Source organism: Triturus cristatus, chromosome 6, assembly GCF_964204655.1.
Source record: "Triturus cristatus chromosome 6, aTriCri1.1, whole genome shotgun sequence".
Taxonomy (NCBI): domain Eukaryota; kingdom Metazoa; phylum Chordata; class Amphibia; order Caudata; family Salamandridae; genus Triturus; species Triturus cristatus.
Genome location: NC_140589.1, coordinates 1004294713 through 1004317576, shown reverse-complemented (window position 1 = coordinate 1004317576; position 22864 = coordinate 1004294713). Strand labels below are relative to the sequence as shown.

At 47.1% G+C, this 22864-nt stretch overlaps 1 protein-coding gene across 1 annotated transcript in view; it reads right to left on the bottom strand.

Annotated features, from left to right (window-relative positions):
- SYNE1 (spectrin repeat containing nuclear envelope protein 1) overlaps positions 1-22864 on the bottom strand; it is a 1959630-nt gene that overhangs the window by 1032871 nt on the left and 903895 nt on the right. Inside the window, exon 54 of the mRNA XM_085611789.1 lies at positions 9651-10007. Within this exon, the coding sequence (XP_085467915.1) occupies positions 9651-10007 (357 nt within the window). The remainder of the gene's footprint in view (positions 1-9650; positions 10008-22864) is intronic.

Genomic DNA, 22864 nt, shown 5'->3' with positions numbered 1-22864 from the left:
AGAACCGCAGACATTAACAGCACTGCAATGGCTGATAACCACACCTGCCAAAAAACACCTAGTATCAACACTATATATAAAAATGCAGGAGGACATAGCGGGAAACACGCACGTTTCCATGGACAAGTGGAGCAGCTGCCTAGGCACGAAGTTAACGGAGGAGGAGTGGACAACGGCCTGCACACTGACGGGGATGCTGACGCCCAATGGCAACCTCCGCATATTACATTTCAAATACCTACACCAGACATACTACACGCCGGCTAGACTACAACGGTATGGGCTGCGTGGGGACTCTAGGTGTGAACGCTGTGGGTCTGAAGGGGCAGATTTCCTGCATCTGGCATGGTCCTGCGCAGCAGTGGGAGAATACTGGGAGCAGGTGACGAAAATACTGGGGGCCATGGTGGGAGGTGGGGTGCGATGCGAGGCCAAAACCTGTTTGCTGGGGCTGCTGCCCGACTTGCGGGCCCTAAAGCGTAGATTCTGTGTGGTTGCGTTACTAATGGCCAAGCGAAGGGTCTCGCTATGCTGGAATGGGAGGAGGAGCCCGAAGCCGAAAGACTGGCTTATAGACTTAACGTACTGCAGAGATACCCTGAAAACTTACGAAGAGGAACTCCCTGCGGGGTCTACGCCCAGAGACTACTGGGTATACCTAACCCAATATTTGCAAACTGTTTCCACAGAGTCGGCGAACGATTAGTGCGCAAGGGGGAGGAAGAAGTGTATAACAGTCCTCTGATTAGGAAATGAAAAGGTGACATGGATGTAGGGTGCTGCTGTGCTGTGACCACAATGTTTTGGTTGTTGTTTGTTTGTAAATTATAACAAATGCCAATAAAAAAAAAAAAAAAAAAAAAAAAAAAAAAAAAAAAAATGCAGCGGGCAATGACGCAGGTGGTTGGGAAGTGACACATTGTTTCGTGGCTTTGAAAAGGCCATACAATGCACATTACACATGTTTAACATGTTTCAAGTCTATTTCCAGGTATTTAGAGGCCTGTATAAGCACTTGTTGTCTTAAGGTGTCAGGTGGCGTGTGCATGGGGGGCGCGAGGAGGTGTGTCGAAGGTCACTTTCTGCTATTTTAATTTGAAAAGGGGGGGGGGGGTCTCTGTCTCTTAGCCATCCACCCCAGGCACCAGAGCCCCTAAAGAAAGGCGAGTGTCTTCATTCCAGAAGCCATGTTTACGAGCAGCTCTCCGCAGGCGTTGGCACCATATATACACACAGTAGGGTGTGACAATAAAAAAAAGATCACAGCAGTAAGTAGTGAGCGAGCCTTGCTAGCATCTCGGGGTTTGAAAACATGTATTGATTATAGCGACAGAACAGGTGGTTTCCTTTCTAGAGACATGGAAAGAACAACCCGCCCCGCACCCGCTCCCCCAGCCTCGAGCCCCCCTGGGACTGATTTAATTAGAAGTGACGGTTCGATGTGAGGTTTGTGTGTTTTAAAGCAGCACTAAAGCTGTGTGACAGCTGATATTAAACAATCTACCTTCCATTACAGGGAAGGGTTTAAATAGGCTATTAAGTAAAGCGAGAAGCTCCCCACCTCCTCCCCCCCCCCCCCGGCCCCACCGAGGTTCTGTATCTTCCTTTTGTGATTTGCGTTTGATTCATGCGCTTAGCTCGGTACAGAACAAGGGTAGCAGTGTTGTAACTGCAAGACACCCACTGGTGTGAGCACACACATAGCACGCCTCAGATAAAACACGCATTGACACACACATATACACACACTCAAACATATATACACACACAAATACACACATACAAACACACACACACATACACACACACAAACCATGTGCACAGCCAACTTTTGCCCCTCACTACCACTTACAGTTTTCAATGCTAGCACAAAACTGCGGCCGATTTACACAAATGACAACTTGAAAGATCATCCTGTCAAAAACGTGACTGTGATTGTAACTTGAGGATAAGCGGGTTTTGTAACATGTTTCATCACCAAGCGAACAACAATGATCGTGTCCGGTGTGTGCACACAATTGCTATTAAACATTGTTTAATGCGGAAATGGAGGCACTCCTTAACGAGAGGAGGCCACTCCATAATTTTTATTATGCTGCTTTAACCATATGTAGTTCCTCAATTTCACAGTACTCAAAGTGTGTGAAAAACTTTAAAGATATCCAATTTTTCCCATAGGAGACTCGTCTCACTCAGTCCCCCGTCAGTATTTCAAGCATGCGCTGGCCATGACGTTTTCGCTGGGCTTTTTCTGCCGTTCCACTTGGACGGCCTCGCCTGCTAAAAGGTTTCTTGTCTTTATGGGGCCATGTGTTTAGCCTCATAAAGATAAGAAACCTTTTGCGACGAACACAAAGCAGGCCAGGCCGTCCAAATGGGAGGGCTCAGAAAGCCAAGCAAATACGTCACCGACACCTCTTTTCCAATGGCTGGCCACCGTTTAGCATAAACGGTGACACCAGCCAATGGAAAAGAGGGGCGGGGCTTAATGCCCCTTACAGAAAATACCCACATCTCATTAAATCACGCCAGCGAGACTGCGCATTCGCGCAGCCTTAGCCAGGCGAGACCTAAAAATGGTCAGGGGTACTAACAAATATTATCGCTGTTACATTAATGACTACATCAGACAAGATTACAACAGAGACCGGACAATCCAATTAACAGTATAGTCAGCACCTCGGCGCACTATGCAGTTATCAACAGCAATGTAAAAAAATATATATATAATATTATTAACTGCACTCACATGTATCATGAAATAACAGCAATAAACAGCAAGCACTCTCTGGCATCACTGAAATAATATTATAATAAATAGGACTCTGCAATCATTGCATAAAAACACATCTATGATTACCTTATAATCAGCAACTTGTGACGCACCGAATCGCCAGTTACAAAGAAATGATATAAGAACTCAACTGTAATAACTTATTACAATTGATTTCCGACGTCTTAATCTGTCAGAACCAGCAGCCAAGGGCAAAGTCACTCCAGGTCACGCAGCATAATTAAAGACACTTCTTTAAAGAAGGAAAACAAAACTTTGGTGTTCTTTTTTCTGCTCTGTTTTTTCTTACTGTACATTGACAAACAGAAAGTAAAATTTGGAATCTTTCGGCATGTTTCTACTGCATCTTTTTTTTAAAGCACTGACTTGTATTAAACTGCATCTAATATATTTTTGCAACAACTACCTAATATCTTTTTGGATGTGTATAATTTTGTACAAGAGATTGGTGATAGTGAACATGTATTATAAGGAATAAATTACACCCTGCTGTACATGTTAAGGATACTGCAATTCACATTAGTATTCCATAACCTTATAAAGGAACTCAGTTTTCGGCTTCATTTCTCTATAGGGTCATGGAACTCCCCCATGGCTTGCAATTTCGTAATGTACGGCAGGGGATACTTTATCTGATATATAACGAGGTGCTTCAACTCAGAATGAATTTTCATTCAAATATCAGCTACAATACATTTAAAAAAATGCAGTTGTTATGTACCCAAACATCAACTTATCAGTTTCTGAAAATATACATTTTACTGTCAAATACATTCTTTTTGCTTTCGATAAACAAGCTCAAATCGCATAAACATCGGCTTGTCGATTCATCAAGTACTTACATGCCTACATATGAAAATCACATCTCAAGGATGAACTCACATGCCTATGAATGACGGTCACCTGTCAAAGATGGCCTTCATGGTACAAACAAATCACACAATTTAAGCCAGAACCATTATGCCAAGACCGCCTGTGTCAAGACTGGGTAACATAGTGCCAAGGATGCACACCATACGACAATAATACCCTTTATGCTATGGGCAGCCTTTATAATTCTAAGAATGCCCACAACCTGACATAAATTATGTGTTCTGAATATACTTTACAAAAACACTGTCGCACTGGCAGAAGATTTTCAATTATTTAACCCAATGGGGTGATATTTTTGTAAATGATATTTAGGGCATGATATTTATGTCAGATGATATTCTGACAGCGATATTCTCCAACCACATACCACCATTTTGTCAAGGCTGGCCATCATTATGCCTAGGTAAAGAATGGTCATCATGCCAGGGACATAATAATGACTGTGTGAATGACCATAATGCGAAGGATGTTCACAGTTGCCAAGGATGGCCCTGACGCTCCTGCTTTCCTACACCACTAATCAGTGATTGTTACCAGGCTCAGCTCTCCTGCCAGAGCTGGACAAGGGACGTCAAGTCAGCATTCTCCTTGAATGATGCGTTTGGAATGGGTCATGCCCATGGCCACAGCTTTTTTTCTAAGTGTTCCTTTCCTCATGCCACGGGTTTCCCTAATGGAACTGGTTTGATCCAGGGAAGATTAACTCATGGAACTCCCCCTGCTCCATTATTCTGGATGTAAACTCAGAACTAGACACATATCACCTGGCTAATAGTTGGGGATTCTGCTGAGAAGAGATAAATGTGGTGGGCTACACGATAAAAGAGGGGACAGCATATGTTTCTGAGTGACCAGTGTCCCAATGTAGGACCCTACAAACATGGGGCAATAGACACACAAGGGGATCCCCATACTGGAGAACTCCACTCCACATGTAACCAAGCACTCCACATACATACCTCTCAAGCTAAGGGGACTGAAGAGTATTCAGTCATAACACACTATTTAGGTTAGACCTGGAAGAGACAGTAGGCAGTCTTTCCACATTACAATGCAGGTAAAAGGTCTTTATCCATGACTGTCAATAAGCTGGCACAAAATGCTAGTCAGGTTGTGGCCTACACACAGACACAGTATTCAACAATTTTAAAAGGTGTTGTACATTGGGTCTACCCCTACAGACCAACAGGGGAGCCATAATAAAAGTCATGTAGAGTACCTGCCATTAGACGTGTGACACAGGTCCCTTGTGGGAAAAAAAATGTATTGCTGGCCTTTCACAATGCTGAAGTGAAGAGCAGTGTGGCACTTTACCACACCGTTCCCCTCTTGACAAAGAAAACAAGTTCTTTTAAGCACTATGGTCTTTTGTGTATTTCTGAAATCAGGTACCAGACTCTAGATGCAACCAATGCTGGAAGGCTATGATGACCAGGGGCATCCAGACATGGAATATGAGGTGGATCCGGTGATATTAAAAAACGTAGCTCAGAATTTCTTAGGCTAATTGTTCATGATATGGAAGGTCATGATTGGTATGCCTGTCCACGAACAGGACACAGAAGTAAGCATTATCTCCGATGTGTCTCTACAAGACTGAAAAATCTATTTATTGTGTGCTATTTAAGTGTGCATTTTGCATCTTGGTTTCTACCTGTTATGTTATGTTATGTTACAGCGTTCTTTTATAGCGCACGGCTACTCGAAAAGAGTGTCCCGGCGCTTTCCACCTGCATCTCAGAATAAAAATAACACAACACAGCAAAAAAATGAGAAAAAGAACTGAAACTGAAGCAATAAGAACAGCCTAAAGATTAAAAAGCCAGGTCTTCAGGCTCTTCCTGAACTGGAACAAATTGACAGTGCTGCGCAGCGAAAGAGGAAGCGAGTTCCACAGCTGTGGGGCTTTGCAGCTGAAAGAGCGCCCTCCCGTGCGGGCCTTCCTCACCCGAGGGACCACCGCTTTGTAAAGGGATTCCGAGCGCAAGGAGCGGACTGGTCGATAGAAGGCTAGTCTCCGCCGCAGGTATCCAGCCCCTGATCCAAACAGGGCTTTGTGCATCAGAGTCAGGGATTTAAACTGGATCCGCTTCCGGACAGGCAGCCAATGTAGCGCCTGAAGCAGCCCGGAAGCTCGGGCTCGTCTACGCAGGCCAAAGATAGCCCGGGCGGCAGAGTTCTGTACCACCTGTAGGCGCTGAACTAGGTAATCAGGGAGGCCAAGGAAGAGGGCATTAGCATAATCAAGCCTCGAACCGACGAGAGCCTGCACAGTAATACGCCTGTGCTCCTCAGACAGCAGGGGCAGGAATTTACGGAGCATTTTCAAAATTCCATAACAGGTGCCAGCCAGACCCAGAATGTGTGTTCGCAGCGATAGCTGGTTGTCCAGCTTGACACCCAGGTTTTTAGCCACCAAGGAAGACTGTGCAGGAGGGCTCATGTCGGACGGCCACCAATGCTGCCACTCCGGATCGACACCGCAACCAAAAAACAGAACCTCGGACTTGCTCGAGTTGGCCCTTAGACTGTTCCGTTGGAACCAGTCAAAGACCAATGTAAGACAGTCCCGAATTCTCCCTCCATCAAACTCCTGGTCTTTCCCGCATGTGAAGAGGAGTTGCGTGTCGTCGGCGTAAGAGATGATCTGGGCCCCATATGCTTCCACCAAGGCCGCCAAAGGGGACATAAAGATGTTAAACAACGTGGGGCTCAACACAGATCCCTGTGGAACCCCAACTCCCAATGGCGGCATCTCGGCAGAGCTCTGGGAAACCCAGACCGTCTGGCGGCGGCCTTCAAGGAAGGATGTAAACCACCTGAGCGCCGTCCCCCTAAGGCCGATGTCATAAAGCCTCGCTAAGAGCGCCCTGTGGGGGACGGTGTCGAAGGCCGCCGATAGATCTAACATGACCAGCATCGCCCTCCCGCCGACATCAAGAGTCTCCCTGATGATCTCAGTGACCTCTAACAATGCCGTTTCCGTACTAAAATTAGGACGGAAACCGGATTGAGATGGATGGAGCAGATTGTTAGCTTCCAGAAAGCGCGACAGGACACCGTGGACGTGTTTTTCCGTGATCTTCGTGAGGGCCGGAAGAAGTGAAATTGGCCTATAATTGGCCAGAACCTCGACGTCGAGACCCGGTTTCTTTAGGAGGGGGATCACCATCGCTCTCTTCCAAGAGCTGGGGACCCTCCCCTCCCTCAGCGAGGCGTTGAGGATGGGATTAACCAGCGGATTCACCACCTCCGCCATCCCAGCCAAAAATTTGGCGGGGCAGGGGTCAAGTGGCGAGCCAGATTTCAAATTGGCCAACAGCTGCCTGGACACATCGCTGGAAACAGCAGGAAAATCAGACAGCACCGCCGTCGGTGTGTGCGGAAATCCGCACCCAGCCCCGGTGACGCCGCTTCCATCCTCCGGTCCTTCCACAAAGGAGGCCTGAATCGCCTTGATCTTATTAGTGAAGAAGCCGGCCAGATCACCTGCCCACGTATCTGAAGAAACTAGAGGGGGCGATTGGGAACTAGGGGTCGTGAACTCCTTCACAATGGTGAAGATCTCCTTACAGGAGTTCGCGGAAGCCTCGATCCTCCTAGCCAAATAGTCCCTCTTAGCTCCCAGAATGTCCCGATGGTAGGCCTTCACCACCGCCTTGTAGGCGAGTTTAGCCTCCCCATCATACAAACGTCGCCAGGCCCTCTCGGCCACCTTACATTGGCTGCGAGCCACACGAAGAGCCTCCGTAAACCATGGTGCAGATTGCCGTGCCACCGTGGATCGGAGGGCTACCTTGGGGGCCAGATCGTCCAGCCTATCAATGAGCCACCGCTGCAGAGCCTCAGTGTCGCTATCCAGATCGCCCGAAAGATGGCATGGGTGATCCAGAAGCGCCTGTTCCAGCATGTCAGGTGTCACTCTGTGCAGCGCTCTCGAGGTCGGTCTAGACAAGACTGAGGCACTGTTATCCGGCCGCGCACTCTCCAGCACCGAAAATCTGATCAGCCTGTGATCGGACCAGAGCACCGGCAGGGTGTCAACCTCCGTAAGAGGGACAGATGAAAACACCTGATCCAGGGTATGCCCCTTCTCATGGGTTGGCCCCGACACGAACGGTAACAATCCCAGTGGAGATGTAATATCCAACAGTTTGACCGCATCCGAGTCATCCGCTACGTCAAGGTGGAGGTTGAAATCACCAGCCATGACGCAGTGCTGTGAGGTCAGCACCAACTCAGAGACAGCTGTCTGCAGATCTTCCAGGAAGGAACCCAAAGGGCCTGGTGGCCTGTAGACCAACAACCCCTTCAGGGCCTGGCCCGGGGACAGTCTGAGCGTGAAGGCGAGCGACTCAGCGCTCCCGATGGAATTAAGAGGAAGAACTGAGCAGGAAACGCTCTTTTTCACCACTACCGCCACTCCCCCGCCTCTACCCTTCACTCTATCCTGCCGGAAGATATTGTACGCCGGAGGAATGGCTGAGAAGACATCCGGATTGCTCACATCAACCACCAGGAGTAAGCCTTTAATATTTGACTTTGCATACCCCTCAAAGTCAAATCATACCCAGCTTTCAAAAAGACTTGAACTCTGAAAGAAGCCTTCTCATGGTCGGGCCTCAAATATGGAATGACATCCGACCTGCTATCAGGACCAACCCCTCCCATAATTCCTTCAAAAAATAACTAGAAATCCTTCCCCGTTAACAGTATCTCCCACCTTAGAAGGGTTCTGTAATACAAATCATTAAAATATGCTAACTGCTTCTATTCCTCCAATTTTAGGGTTTAATGTGTTACTAATCCTGTTGCATTACTGTCAATATTCTTGCTGTTGACCTATGTAAAGCACTCTGATATCCTTCGGGGTCTGGTTAGTGCATATTGGAGTGCAACTAACTAAATAAATAAATTAATTAATAAATAGGCGAGGGCACTGCAATGGTATGGCAGTTTACAAATGGTGCATAATCACGATACTCTAGCCTGCATCAATGCATGCTCTGCATTTAAAAATAAAGATGCTGTGCGACACCTTTTAACGTGAGGACAATTGCTTTGTGAAGCAGCCTCACTAGCCACATACCCCTCTGCCGCTCAAACCAAAATCCCGTATTTCCAACACCTGCCTTCTGGCCTAGCATTTGGAAGTGGCCACAAGGTGACACTTTAGCGCTTTACTAAACACTAAAAAGTAGATTTAAAAATACATGGCCTGATTGCAACGCCTATTTTATCCAATTTAGAGAAATTATGTTTTAAGTATTCTTTTAGCTTTTGACAGTTTTAGCAGGTGTTTTGTTTGTGCACTCAGCAGTCACATTTTATTAATAGGTTGCAGCCTCAAGCTTTCAAGATAGCTTGTTTGTACTCCTTTGACATAAACTTCCTGTGACATCATTAGAGACGCAAATACGGCACCCATATGCTTTTAATTAAATTAAACCACTAGTTTTATAACGACGTATTCAATTGTATTTCCACAGCACCCACTAATTCTGACGAGGCGCTGAAGCGCTTTAAGTCGGGTTCAAAGGGATCTTTTAGCACTGGCCGTCGTTTTAGACCACACTACACACATAATGTGAAAACATGTCCCGTTTTGCCACCCTCACCCTGTACGAGACGCACCACGTACACTGCTGCACCAGCACAAGCGATGAGTCAACCACTTTTAGTAATAAATTACTGCGAAGACCTTTGAAAAGTTAGTGTTACTATGCAGCTAAATAAATTTCACATGCATCGTAATAAACTTTCACACGGGCAAGAAATACGGCAAGGCCGTTTTAGAGCAATTAATCTAGTGATGATTAGTAATCCCATGTGCTCGCTTGACCCAGCTGAAATGTAAGTACACCGTTAGATTTGACAGGTTGACAACAACTCACTCTGCAAGAAAGATGCTCTGAATTGCAAATTAGTTGAAAGTTAATTACTTTTCGCTCTTTGTACCTTCCCGTCAGTCCTGCAGACTCACCTTTTCTTGGTGCCAGCATCCCACGATCTCCTTGTCGGTGCTCTTGCCCTCGGACGGGGTCAGCCTCCGCTCCCAGGTCTGGAGGCACGCGCCGAACTCCTGCAGGGCCTTCTCCAGCTGCGCGACCTGCGCCGCAAACTCCTGCTCCGACACCGCCATCTGGTTGCCCACGCTCTCCAGGCCCCGCTGAGCATGGAAGACGCTGTCCTCCCACTGCTTCCAGTCGGCCTGCAGGGCCTGGGTCTCGCCGTCCATGAGCGCGCAGCCGGCGGCTGTGGTGTTCCCTTTCACGGCGGGAGCCAGCGCCTCCACTCTGCTGAGGCGGCCTGCGCCGAGCTGTCTGGAATCTATCAGCTCCTGCAATGGAACACACATTGCTATGGTTACCGAGGGGACCGTGATTCACTGCTGCTGGATGCGATGCCTGCAGCCCTCTCCTGGCAAGAAGTGCTGCGCTACAAACTTTTACCAGTGCTTCCCTGCACAAGTAGTCGCTATCCCTGCCAATCCTGTTTGTAGTGCTGCTGCTGGTGCATAGAGTCGGTTGCATTTCAGTCAGAGCTGCCTTTGTACAGAGAGCAAATGCTAACATAATGAGAACTCATAAAGAACCACATACTATTCTACCGTCTTATTTTGCTTCAGTTTTTTTTCTTCCTTAAATGTCAAACGTGTTGTGCTTCCCATGTGAGTTTTAGCGCGCTAAACATCCAAGAATGCCAGGAAACAATGCTTGCTTTGACGAACTTTCAAACGCGCATCTATTTTTGTCTGTGAAGAAAATACTTTTGGCAGACAAACTGCAAAATGCATTTGTTGCGTTTCTGTTGGTTTCAAGGGCCGTCACAAGCACAGCCAGAAACAACGCGGGGCGCTAATGCAGAGAATCAATAAGGCAGCGCCCGGTCTATGGTAGATATAGCCAGAACTGTATGAGGGGGGTGGGGGGCATATCAACAGACAGGGTACTGCAACAAGAGACAGGGAAGTCAACAAGAGACAGAAAGGCGAAACAAGAGTCTAGGCACGGCAACAGACAAGGCAGCGCAACAAGAGGCATGAAAACACAAAAGACGGGGCAGCACAACAAGAGAAGGGCACCGCAACAAGACAGGACAGTGCAACAAGAGATAGGGTAGCGCAATAAGAGACAGGGCCCCACAACAAGAGACGAAGATGATGAAGTAACAAGAGATGGCAGCGCATTACGCAACAAGAAAAAGGGTAGCGCAGCAAGAGACACTACAGCACAAGGGCCTGGGCAGCGCAACAACAGTTAGGGCAAGCCCATCTGCGCCCGTCCGTGCCTGGACCGCGCCCAGCGCCAGAACCCCTGGTCCCCGCACCCGCCATGACGACCGCCATCGCTACGATGCCAGCACCCGCCAAGAAAGGCCACAATCACCTCCGATGCATCCTACTATACACCCGCTCCGCACGCAAACATGCCGTCGAGCTCTGGGACCTGCTCGACACTTGTTCCCCGGATGTCACCTTCCTGACAGAGACCTGGATGAACGACTCCTCCGCACCCGACATCGCCATTGCCATCCCAGACGGCTACAAGATCACCCGCAGAGACCGCACCAACGAAGTCGGAGGAGGAATCGCCATCGTCCACAAGAACAGCATCAGGGACTCGACCAGCACCGACGACACTCTAAGCACCGCCGAACACATGCATTTCCAGATCCACACAGACCCCAACTACACCCTCAGAGGCACCCTCATCTACAGACCACCCCGGACCCCAAACCCAGTTAAGCGACTCCATCGCCGACTTCATCAGCACGCACGCCCTGACCTCCACGACTACATCCTCCTTGGAGACCTGAACTTTCACCTTGAGAACAACAACGACAGCAACTCCACCACCCTGATCGATAACCTCACCAACCTCGGACTGAGGCAACTCGTCTCAATGCCTACCCACTCCGCCGGCCACACGCTCGACCCCGTCTTCTCCTCAAGCTCCCACGTCTCCTTCAGCCACACCACCGAACTCCTCTGGACCGACCACCGCTGCACATCCACTTCACCTTCCAGAAACCCACCACACACCACCGCACCCAACAGATCCCCCGCCGCTGCTGGAGCAAAATCACCGAAGGCCAACTACACGCAACCCTTGCTCTCAGCCCACCCACCGAACCCTCCAACACCGACGACGCTGCCCACAGCCTCAGACGCTGGATCGACGACTGCACCAACACCCTCGCCCCGCTGAAGAAACCCTCCCACAGAGACACCAAGAGGGCCAGCTGGTTCACCCCAGAACTGCTAGCCTCCAAGCGAGCCTTCCGGAAACTAAAGAAGAAATGGCACAGTGAACAGACTCCGGACAGCCACGCAGCCCACAAGGACGCCCTCCGCAACCACCATCACCTCATCAGGACTGCCTAGAGGACCTCCTTCAAAGACCGCCTCGACAACAACGCACAAAATAGCAAGGAGCTCTTCAACATCGTGAAGGAACTATCCAACCCCAGCTCCAACACCAACGACATCCCGCCGTCACAAGGCCTGTGCGACTCCCTCACCACTTTTTTCCACCGCAAGATAGCAGACATCCACAACAGCTTCAACACCCAGACAGCTCCAACAGACATCAACACAACAGACTCCCCGCACACCATCGACCACGACCCCCTGCTAGCTTGGGCCAATGTGAGCGTCGATGACACCATCAAAACCATGAGCACAATCCACTCCGGCTCCCCTTCAGACCCATTCCCGCACTACATCTTCAACAAAGCCAGCAGCTCCATCGCACCCCATCTGCGCAACGTCATCAATCTCTCTTTTGAGACCGCGCCCTTCCCAGAGAGCTGGAAACATGCCGAGATCAACGCCCTACTCAAAATACCCAAGGTGGACCCAAGAGACCTCAAGAACTTCCGGCCCATCTCTCTGCTTCTGTTCCCGGCCAAGGTCATCGAGAATATCGTCAACAGACAGCTAACCCGATACCTCAAAGAAAACAGAACCCTGGACCCTTCCCAGTCAGGGTTCCGCAGCAACCACAGCACCGAGACTGCCCTCATCGCCGTCACCGACAACATCAGGACCCTGCTGGACAATGGTGAGACCGTGGCCCTCATCCTCCTGGACCTCTCTGCCGCCTTCGACACAGTCTGCCACCGCACACTGCGTGCACGCCTCCACGCCATAGGGATCCGAGACAAGGCTCTGGAATGGACCACCTCCTTCCTCTTCGGCAGAACCCAGAGCGTCCGCCTCCCCTATTCCGATCCGAAGCCTCAGAGATCATCTGCGGCGTACCCCAGGGATCTTCACTCAGCCCGACACTGTTCAACATCTACATGGCCCCGCTCGCACACGTCGCCCGACAGCACGACCTCAACATAATCTCCTATGCCGACGACACTCCACTGATCCTCTGGCTCACCAAGGACCCCATCACTGCCAAATCCAACCTCCACGTAGGAATGAAGGCCGTCGCCGACTGGATGAAGATTAGCCGACTGAAGCTGAACGCGGACAAGACAGAGGTTCTCATCCTCAGCTACAACCCTTCAGCCTGGGAGGACTCCTGGTGGCCGACGGCACTGGGGGAAGCCCCGACACCCACCGACCACGCACGCAACCTGGGGATCATCCTCGACTCAATGTTCTCCATGACCAAGCAAGTCATCGCCGTCTCCTCCTCTTGCTTCAACACCCTCCGCATGCTCAGAAAGATCTACAGGTGGATCCCGACAGATACAAGAAGAACAGTCACCCTGGCCATCGTCAGCAGCAGACTCGACTACCGAAACGCCCTCTACGCGGGAGCCCCGACCAAGCTCATCAAACGACTTCAACGCATCCAAAACGCCTCTGCACGACTGACCCTCGATGTACCACGCCACAGCCTCATCACGCCCCACCTGAGAAACCTGCACTGGCTCCCCGTTAACAAGAGGATATCCTTCAAGCTCCTCATCCACACACACAAGACACTCCACAAGACCGGCCCAACCTACCTCAACAGACGACTTTCCTTCTACATCCCCAACCGCCAGCTCCACTTCGCCGACCTCGCACTCACCACCGTCCCTTGCATCCGAAGAACAACCACCGGCAGGAGATTCTTCTCCCACCTCGCCGCCAAGACCAGGAACACCCTCCCACTGAGCCTACGACAGACCCAAGACCTGCTGACCTTCAGGAGGCTACTCAAGACCTGGCTGTTCGACCAGTAGCGCCCCCCCTCCCTGCGCCTTGAGACCCTCGCGAGTATGTAGTGTGCTCTACAAATGACTGATTGATTGATTTATTGAACACAACAGACGAGTCTGGGCAACAAGATACATGACAGCGCAACAAGAGAACGGACAGTGCACAGAGAGCCAGGGCAGCACAACAGACACAGTAGCGCAACAAGAGACAGGGCAAAGCAACAGTAGTCAAGGTAGTGCAGTGAGTGACAGGGTCAAGCGCAACAAGACACAAGGCAACCAACAAGAGACAGCACAACAAGAGACCTGGCAGTGCACAAACAGAAAGGGCAGCACAACAAAGGAAAGGACAGCACAGCACAGCATGAAGCAATGAAGCACAACAAGACACTAGGCAGCACAACATGAGAAAGTGCAGCGCAACAAGAGACAGGGCAGTGCAATAGGGGCATGGCCAGTCACCAATACCCAGGGCAGCCCAACAGACAGGACAGAGCAGTAAGAGACAGGGAAGCGCAAAGACAGGGCAGAACAACAACAAGACGGATGACAGTGCAACAGCCATTGGCGCAGAGATGCAAGAGTCAGAGAGCAGTGTACGAGGCAGGACAGCAGAAAAGACAGGGTAGCCCCCCAAACAGAGTAGCACAACCACAGACAGAGAAGCAACAGACAGTGCAGCGGAACGAACAGGGTAATGCAGGGCACATGAGGAGACAGATAAGCACAACCAGGGAACGGACAGTGCAACGCAAGACCTCACAGGACAGGGTAACGCAAAAGACAGCGCGACAGGCAGGGCTGTGCGCAACAACATACAGTGCAGCAGAAACACATAGGCCACCGCAACAGACTGGATATCGCACCAGACATGACACCACATCAACATACGTGGCAGAGCGACAACTGAAAGGTCAGGGCAACAACCAGGGGGCGCAACAATATATAGGGCAGTGCAACATACAGTGTGACAAAATAAAGAGAGGTCAGTGCCACAGAAACACAAGAAACAGGTCAGCACAAGAGAAAGGGGAGTGCAAACAGAGTCAGGGCCGACTAAACACTGACAGCTCAGTGCAACAGCCAGATCATTATAACAATATGCAGGATGGTGCAACAGACAGGGCAGTACAATCACAGCAGGCGCAGGGACACCAGGTCGCAGAGGCCTGGGGGTCCCACGGAACCCTGATTTTTGATGTATTTTACAATTTAAATAGAAGCCAGGGGTCCATTTCCTCCCTTGCACGAGGGCCCGTGACATCCTGGCTATGCCACCGCGCGACAACAGACAGGGTCAAACAACAGCACTGAAACAACATTAACGTGTGTTAACAAATGAACTGTTCTGGAGACAGGCTAGGAAGAATTGGAGGAAAACAAAAATAGAAGCATTTTGGCTTGTTTAAGAAACATGCAATCCTGCGCACGAAAATAAAGACATCACACACCATGCCCACATATTTGACAATAATGCAGACAATATAAGTAAGAGTACCAGTATTTCAATCCATTCGTTACACCTTTCCTTAGTTACAGTTAAAGATTTCATTAACATTATGACGCGAAGCAAATGCTGAATGTCCCACTTAAGTGTACACGGCCAGCTCAGCGAGCGCGTAAACTAACAGAGCATTTGATCTGCTACACGAAGCAACAGCAGCAGTCGAACCAGGGGATTACAGACAGAGGCACTGTGACCAAGATCCTCTCTAGCGGAACCAACACGCCATGAGAAAAACAAATGCACTCAGTGGGTAGAATTGCATGGCATCCTAAATATTTTTGGCACGTGGTGAGTCAAAATACACAGTGGGCCCCATTGCGCCAATGAATTCTCTGATACTTATTTGATTACTTAAAAAGATAAACTGTTATGTAGAAACAAGAAAGCAGACAGAAAACCCAAGATATGAGGGATACTGAGGAGGTAAAGGACATTGGTAGAGAGAGGAAGGACAACAGAGAGTGCTAGAAAAGAAAAAGAGAAAAAAGAGAGATTGGACGAATCAATCAAACTGGGTTTGTATAGCGCTGCTTATCACCCGTTAGGGTATCCAGGCACAGGGCAGGGGGTGGAGGGAGGGAGTGCTGCTACTGAGGTGTTAGTTGAAAAGCCAGGTTTTCAGGCCTTTCCTGAATTCTAGTATGGTGGGGGCAGTGCTGGAGCAGAGTTTTCTATTGAAAATTTATTGAGATTTAAACTCCAGTTTATGTTTATATGTCATAATTAAAATTACTGATAATTAATTATTAAATACTAATTTTGTTGAAGTTTCTGATTAACCAACTTTACTAATGAAAGAGTTACACGCGGGAATGCATTTATGTTGCTTTATTAATACGTGAACTAAGTTGGTGAGCGAATTAATTAAATATGTGTGGCTAAAGTGCTGTTTGTAATGTGTTTGCGCTTTAAAATAACGTGCTTTTAATGCTTCTTTATGTTGCAGATGGCTAGGTAATTACATACACATAAGGGTGTTAGTGGGAATTAACACTGTTTAATCATTACGATGTAGTAACGTTGTTTTGTGTTTCTTTTAATTAAGATGGTCCATTTTGGCCTAGACAAAGATGGCCGATATTTACAGCCTGCATTTGAGTAGATGAAATACGACGAGAGGCCTCGCTGAATATGGTTGGAAATCACCTGACCTCGGCCTCTGACTGTATTAAAAGTTTCCGTGAGGACAGCAGCTCTGGGCTTGCTGCCAGCCTACCTTGGAGAAGAATAGAGCCACAATGAACTCTGATAAAGTTGAGATTTTCGAGAGCGGAGGTTTTCTAAATGTTGCAAGTCAACATCCTTTCCTGCTAGCTCTGCTCACGTTTAGAGTTTGTTTGTTACTTTCAATATGTTAGTTTTCCTATAAATATTGTTAGACTAGAGAGGGTCTAAGGCCACTTCTTCTTGAACCTATGCTCGAGAGGATCGACGCTGATTGAGAGGACGGCGACTCGGGAGACTTTACTGAGAGACCTGTTCTGACCCAAATACATCATTTAGCTAGAATAGGTAATTATGAGAATAATGATTTGGCTATTGATTGACTTTCATTTGAACTAATTTAGATAAAAGATAACCTTTGTTTGAATTCCAGTGTCGGGTGGTTATTTCTTTGTCATTTATTGAACTTCCGAATATGTTCTTATTGTTTAAATCATGACTCAAGACATAACAATTAGGTCGCATTGACCTCAGCTTAGATGCAGATTGGTTTAGGAGTTCTCTCGTATATTCAGTGTGGATAGAGTAATAGAATGAATGTTAGTGTGATGGGCCCTAGCGTATGATGAGTGTATGTGCGTGTGACTGTGGAATTACTCTGTCCGTGGAAGTAGGGAGAATTTATATGCTCTGATCTGGAGCAGTTTCCTGGTAGCAGTATGATGGTTAGATTATTGTCTTGATCTGATAGATTGCTTGTAAATAGGCTTTTGGATTCAATGGTTTATTGATTAATGTTGATATATGTACTAATACTATATGTTGAGGTCGTCGTATTGAGTTATATGTAGTGTGTACGGCTTCTGGAACGTAGGGAGCTGGTGACGGTTCCGTAGTAGGGCAGAGGGAAGTGAGTGCTGCTCTCGGGAAAGACGGGATTGTTGGCCCTGTACGTATGCGGGGAAAAACGTGTGACAATTGAAGTTGCGCGTCACATTGTCTGGGTTCGGAATCAGTGACATCGTCGTGTGTTACTATTAGAGACATATTTACAGTATAAAAGGAGTGCGTATGGTAGCGAAGGTTATCTGTGAAACTCTGGTCTTAAGTCCCAGGGATCCGTAAGGTTTGCCGTTAAAGCTTACTGCTGGAGAAGTAATAGGTATTCTCTGAGCTTGTTTGAAGGACTGGGCAGAGGTAAGCGCTGCTTGGTTAACGTGTGTTATAATTCTGTAGTGGGACAGACTGTTCGCTGTTCTCGGGAAAGGCAGGATTCTGTGTGGATGTACTACATTTTCTGGTGTGAAAGTGCGTGAATGTATGAGCATTTAGTTGATTGTGAGACTCTTTGGAGCATTCCAGGAGGAAACAGTTAATGGATGCATGATAGAAGGGCAGAGTAGAGGGATGTGCTACTGTGTCAACAAAAGTAATAATTCCGTAGTAGAGCAGAGGTAAGCGCTGTTCTAGAGAGAAGCGGGATTCTTGTGAGAAAGACTTTTCTTTACTGTTCTGTGGTTAGCGAAGCAGACAATGGAGATGTTTATATGTTGTAACTAATAGATTTTGTAGAATCTGAAACGAAGTCTACTGAGAAGGTTTTGTAAAGGAGGGGTAGACGAGTGACAGGAGACAGGAGCAGAAGCGACTGCAGCGACTACTGACGTCAGAAAGACCGCGCTGTGATTGGGCAGTGGATTAGAACAGTGCTCGCGCTGTGATTGGAGCGTTGGTGTGAGCCGCGCAGGGATTGGAAGGAGTACAGGGTGACGTAGACGCTCCAGGATTGGTGCGTTAGTGTGAGTCACGCTGTTATTGGACAAAAGATCGTACAGTTGCGGAAGGGACTAGAGAATAGTGGTAAACGCGAAAATGTATTACCAAACGGAGGAAAAGAAGAAAAAATCCTTGTTCGGTAAAATTAAAAGGTGGTTCGACAAGGATAAAGACATAATAACTAGAGAAGGTGAATTGCTACCTCCGACAAGAACTCCTGCATCCTTCATGGTTGCGAAATATGGGTATCATACCTGTATATGGTTGGACAATTGGGCTAAGTACACTAAGGAGGATGGTGTTTTAGCGTTCCCGGAACATGGTTCATTTAATCTGGCCGTGTTGAGAAATTTAAGGGAAAAGATGATGTGACTAGAGCCTAGACCAAGGCCGACACAGTTTGAGGCGTTGGTGGAATGGGAAGATGAGGTGCATGAGCGAGAGAAGCAGAGGAGTGGAGGCAATTATAGGTATATTTTCGGGAGAAAATATGATCGTGAAACTCATCATGATCGAATGAGGAGATGGCGAGATGCTAGTATGTCAGAGGGATTATATCCTATGAGAACTGTTGAAGAGAAGGAAGGGAGGAAGGGTACGGAAAAGGTGCCTGATGCAGAAGTGAGAAGGAATGGGGCTAATGATTATGAGGATGAGGTCTTGGATGACATGATTTACAAGAGACCACCTCCATATAGACCAGAACCAGAAGAGGGAACGTCGATTGCTACTCCCATAAGAGATACTTTACGAATTGTTAAAACTGAGATTGTGACACCTGATTTGAAAAGTGGTAGCTCTTTCACGGAAAGGGAGAGAGAGAGAGAGAGAGAGAGAGCGAGAGAGAGAGAATCAGATCGGTGATGAGAAAACAAGAGAATTAGCCAGAACCACATCTGAGCTGACTGAGAAAATTAGAGAGCTGACGAAAAATCTAGAAGCTGTTACAGTGCCTGTAACCATAGGTCCGGTTATGCCTATTTTTGATAAACAAAGAATGGGTGAAAATGGTTTGACAGTTCCCTATGTAGGAAATGGTTTGGTTGGTTCTTGTTCTTTGGAGGAATCAGGAATGAGGACGGGAGAAAATAATTTGAGACAGTTGAGACATGACACATGTAGTGGAGGATCAGATGTACAGCCTAATTCAGGATTGAATACTGGTTGTTTAGGAGGATCAATTTTGGAACCACAGAGGATGGCAGAACAAGTGGGTGCAGTGAAAAGGTCTACAGAAATAACAGCTGAGGATTTGAATGATTGGTTGAAAGTTCTTCAAAAGAAGGATAAAGATTCACAGGCAATTGATGTAGCCAGGTTGCGCATAGAATTGGAGGAGCTTATTGCAGGAACAATTCCTACAGAAATGTTAAAAAATCATCATGATGGAGAGTTGTTGTTCATGTGCAAGAGTATCACCTGGAGGGCTAAGAGTACACATGACAGGTTAAAAGGAATAGCGAGTGAACTGGGAGTTGATATGGATAAGGTGAAAGCTTTGCAGAAGCCTTACAGAGTGGATTTCTCTGATAAGGATATTGAGAATCTAAATGATGTTGGAAAAACAGGGCAGATTAAGAAATGATTGCCTTATTGCGAAAATGGCGTGATGTGGAAAAATGGAAGGATAGATGGTACAAGAAAAGGGAAGATTCAGTGGACAGGACTTACTCAGCTTTTCCTATGAGAGAAAAAGAAAAAACAGTGGATGCTTATCCTATGAGAGAGATTCCTGGAGGAGGATATGTACATGTCCCATGGACTAGACAGGATATTTTGTCATTTACGAATGATTTCCCTCGACTGAGAGAAAAGCCCGTCGAGTGGTATAGGCAGGTAGACAGGTTTGTGAAATTGTCAAACGTGCTGTGGATTGATCTGAATAGTCTGTTTAATATAATTGTTCCAGCAGACTTGTGGGCAGAGTGTAAAATAGTTGTAGATTGGCCTGCTAAGGAGTACCCAAGAGACCCGAAAACAGGAGCTCCAGACCCGGAGGTCATGAGGAAATATGAACAGGTTATTGTGTTTCTGAGAAATAAGGTACCCCCGAAAGAGACAGACTGGGTTAAGATAGATCGAACACATCAGGAAGCGAAAGAATCAGTTCATGCTTTTTATGAAAGGCTGATACTGGCTTTTAAACAGTTTAGTGGAGATGAACACCTGGGTGATAAGGATTTGAGTCATTTTGTATACAGGTTTGTATATGGCTTGAGACCTGAAATAAGTGAAAGGATTCGTGAGCACACAGTTGATTGGCAGAGTAAAAAGATTGATGAAATCTTGAGACATGCAAAATATTTCAGTGATGAGATTGAGGCAAAACAGAGAAAGCTGAAAGAGAAAGCAATGTGGGCACAGGTGAAAGTTGCAGAGAGACAAGAAGAACAGCTGGTGGAACAGGCAAATAATCCAGGAAATAGGCCTAGATACGGTACAGGAAAAGGAAAGGGAATTCTAGAAGAAGCCAAGAAGAAGTTCCCATGTCACAACTGTGGACAATTGGGGCATTGGAGATCCGAGTGTACCAATCCACCATTAGTGAGTAATGAGAATAAATCATTGAATCAACAGGTGCAGAACGAGGGGTGTAATCATCAGCAGCAACAGCAGAAGGTTGTCAGACAGCAGAGTCAAGAGCCAAAACCGCCCTTGCCGCAGAATAGAGGGTCCCAGAAATATAACCAGGACTCGGGATTCTACAATGATGAGCAGGTAAACAAACCGAGACGTACTAACCCGGTACAACAGTACTGGCTAAAGAATGAAGGGAGTGAGTCTGAAGGGGACTATTGACGGTGCCAAAGAGAGGAGGAAGAGTGCATACTTGGTGTAACTCTAGAAATAGACCAGGCAGGACCATTTGTAGATGGGAAAATAAATGGGGAAAGTGTTACTTTTTTGGTAGACACAGGAGCGACGAGATCAACTGTCAGGTCAGTAGATATAAGAAATCTTCCTCTCTCGGACGAAGCAATCCAAGTGGTTGGTGTAGCTAATACACAGATTAAAACTCGTCTTACCGAACCAGTAAGGGTAAGAATAGGGAAATTTTCAGATATGCACAGATTTGTGGTCTGTGACACTAGTCCAGTGAACTTGTTAGGCAGGGACTTATTGTGTAAGATGAATTGCACAATTTTTTGTACTCCGGATGGAATAGCTTTTGAGACACCAGATGAGGATGTTTTGTACAGGATGACTCTAGATAATAGAGAGAGTGAGATTGTTGGAACATATGCTGTGTTTAATCCAGATGATTTGCCTCAAGAGTTGAGACACACAGTAAAAGCAGCAGTTTGGGATTTTACTGGAGAAGATGTGGGATTGATGAATAATGTAGATCCAGTGAAGATTTCAGTGAAAGAGGGAATCGTTTATCCTAATATCCCACAGTATAGATTGACACCAGAGATAATTGAGGGAATAACCCCTATAATTGATAAGATGATTCAACAGGGTGTTTTGAGAGAGTTACTGAGTAGCCCGTGTAATTCACCGATAATGGGGCTAAAGAAACCCAATGGGAAGTTCAGGATTGTACAGTACAAGATTTGAGAAAAGTTAACAAAATTGTGGTGGCATGTTGTCCCATTGTGCCAAATCCGTCAGTGATTTTGTATCAGATTCCTCATGATGCTGAATGGTACACTGTAATTGATTTGTGTCATGCTTTCTTTTCAATTCCATTGCATCATGACAGCCAGCCGATTTTTGCATTTCGGTTTGGACAGCGTATTTTGGCATGGTGTCGTATCCCACAGGGGTATACAGAGAGTCCTTCAATATTCAATCAGTTGTTGAAGAAATCATTAGAGAGCTTGATCATGCCTGAAAGCTCAATACTAGTGCAGTATATCGATGACCTACTTGTGGCATCGAAGACACGTGAAGCTTGTGAAGTAGATACCATAGCTTTACTGAATCATCTGGCAGATGGAGGGTTAAAGGTATCTCCAGCCAAATTGCAATTTTGCAAGAAAGAAGTACATTATCTTGGACACAATATTGAAAAAGGTCTGAGAAAGGTGACCAATGACAGGATCAAAATTATCAGAGGAATGAGAGCCCCAATGACTCAGAGAGAAGTGAGGATGTTTCTGGGGATGGTGGGTTATTGTCGTCAGTGGATAAGTAATTTCTCCCTGATAGCAAAGCCACTGATTAAATTGACTAAAAGTGAGGTGAGAGACCCATAGGAACTGAATGCAGAACAAATGGCAGCATTTGAAGAATTGAAGAGCAGAATGTGTGAAGCTCCTGCTTTGGGAATGCCAGACTATGAGAAGGAGTTTGAGTTGTACTGTAGTGAGAGAAATGGATGTGCACTTTCAGTGTTAATTCAGAAACATGGACGACTGAGGAGGCCAGTAGCATACTTCTCATCAACACTTGACCCCGTAGCTGTGGGTTTGCCAGGTTGCCTGAAAGCAGTAGCTACTACATGCAGAAGCTTGGAACAGAGTGAAGGTATAATAATGGGATATCCTGTAAGGGTATTCGTACCTCATGATGTGGCAATTCTTTTGACAAGAAGCAGAACCCAATATATGTCACATAGTCGACTGACTAAATATGAGAAA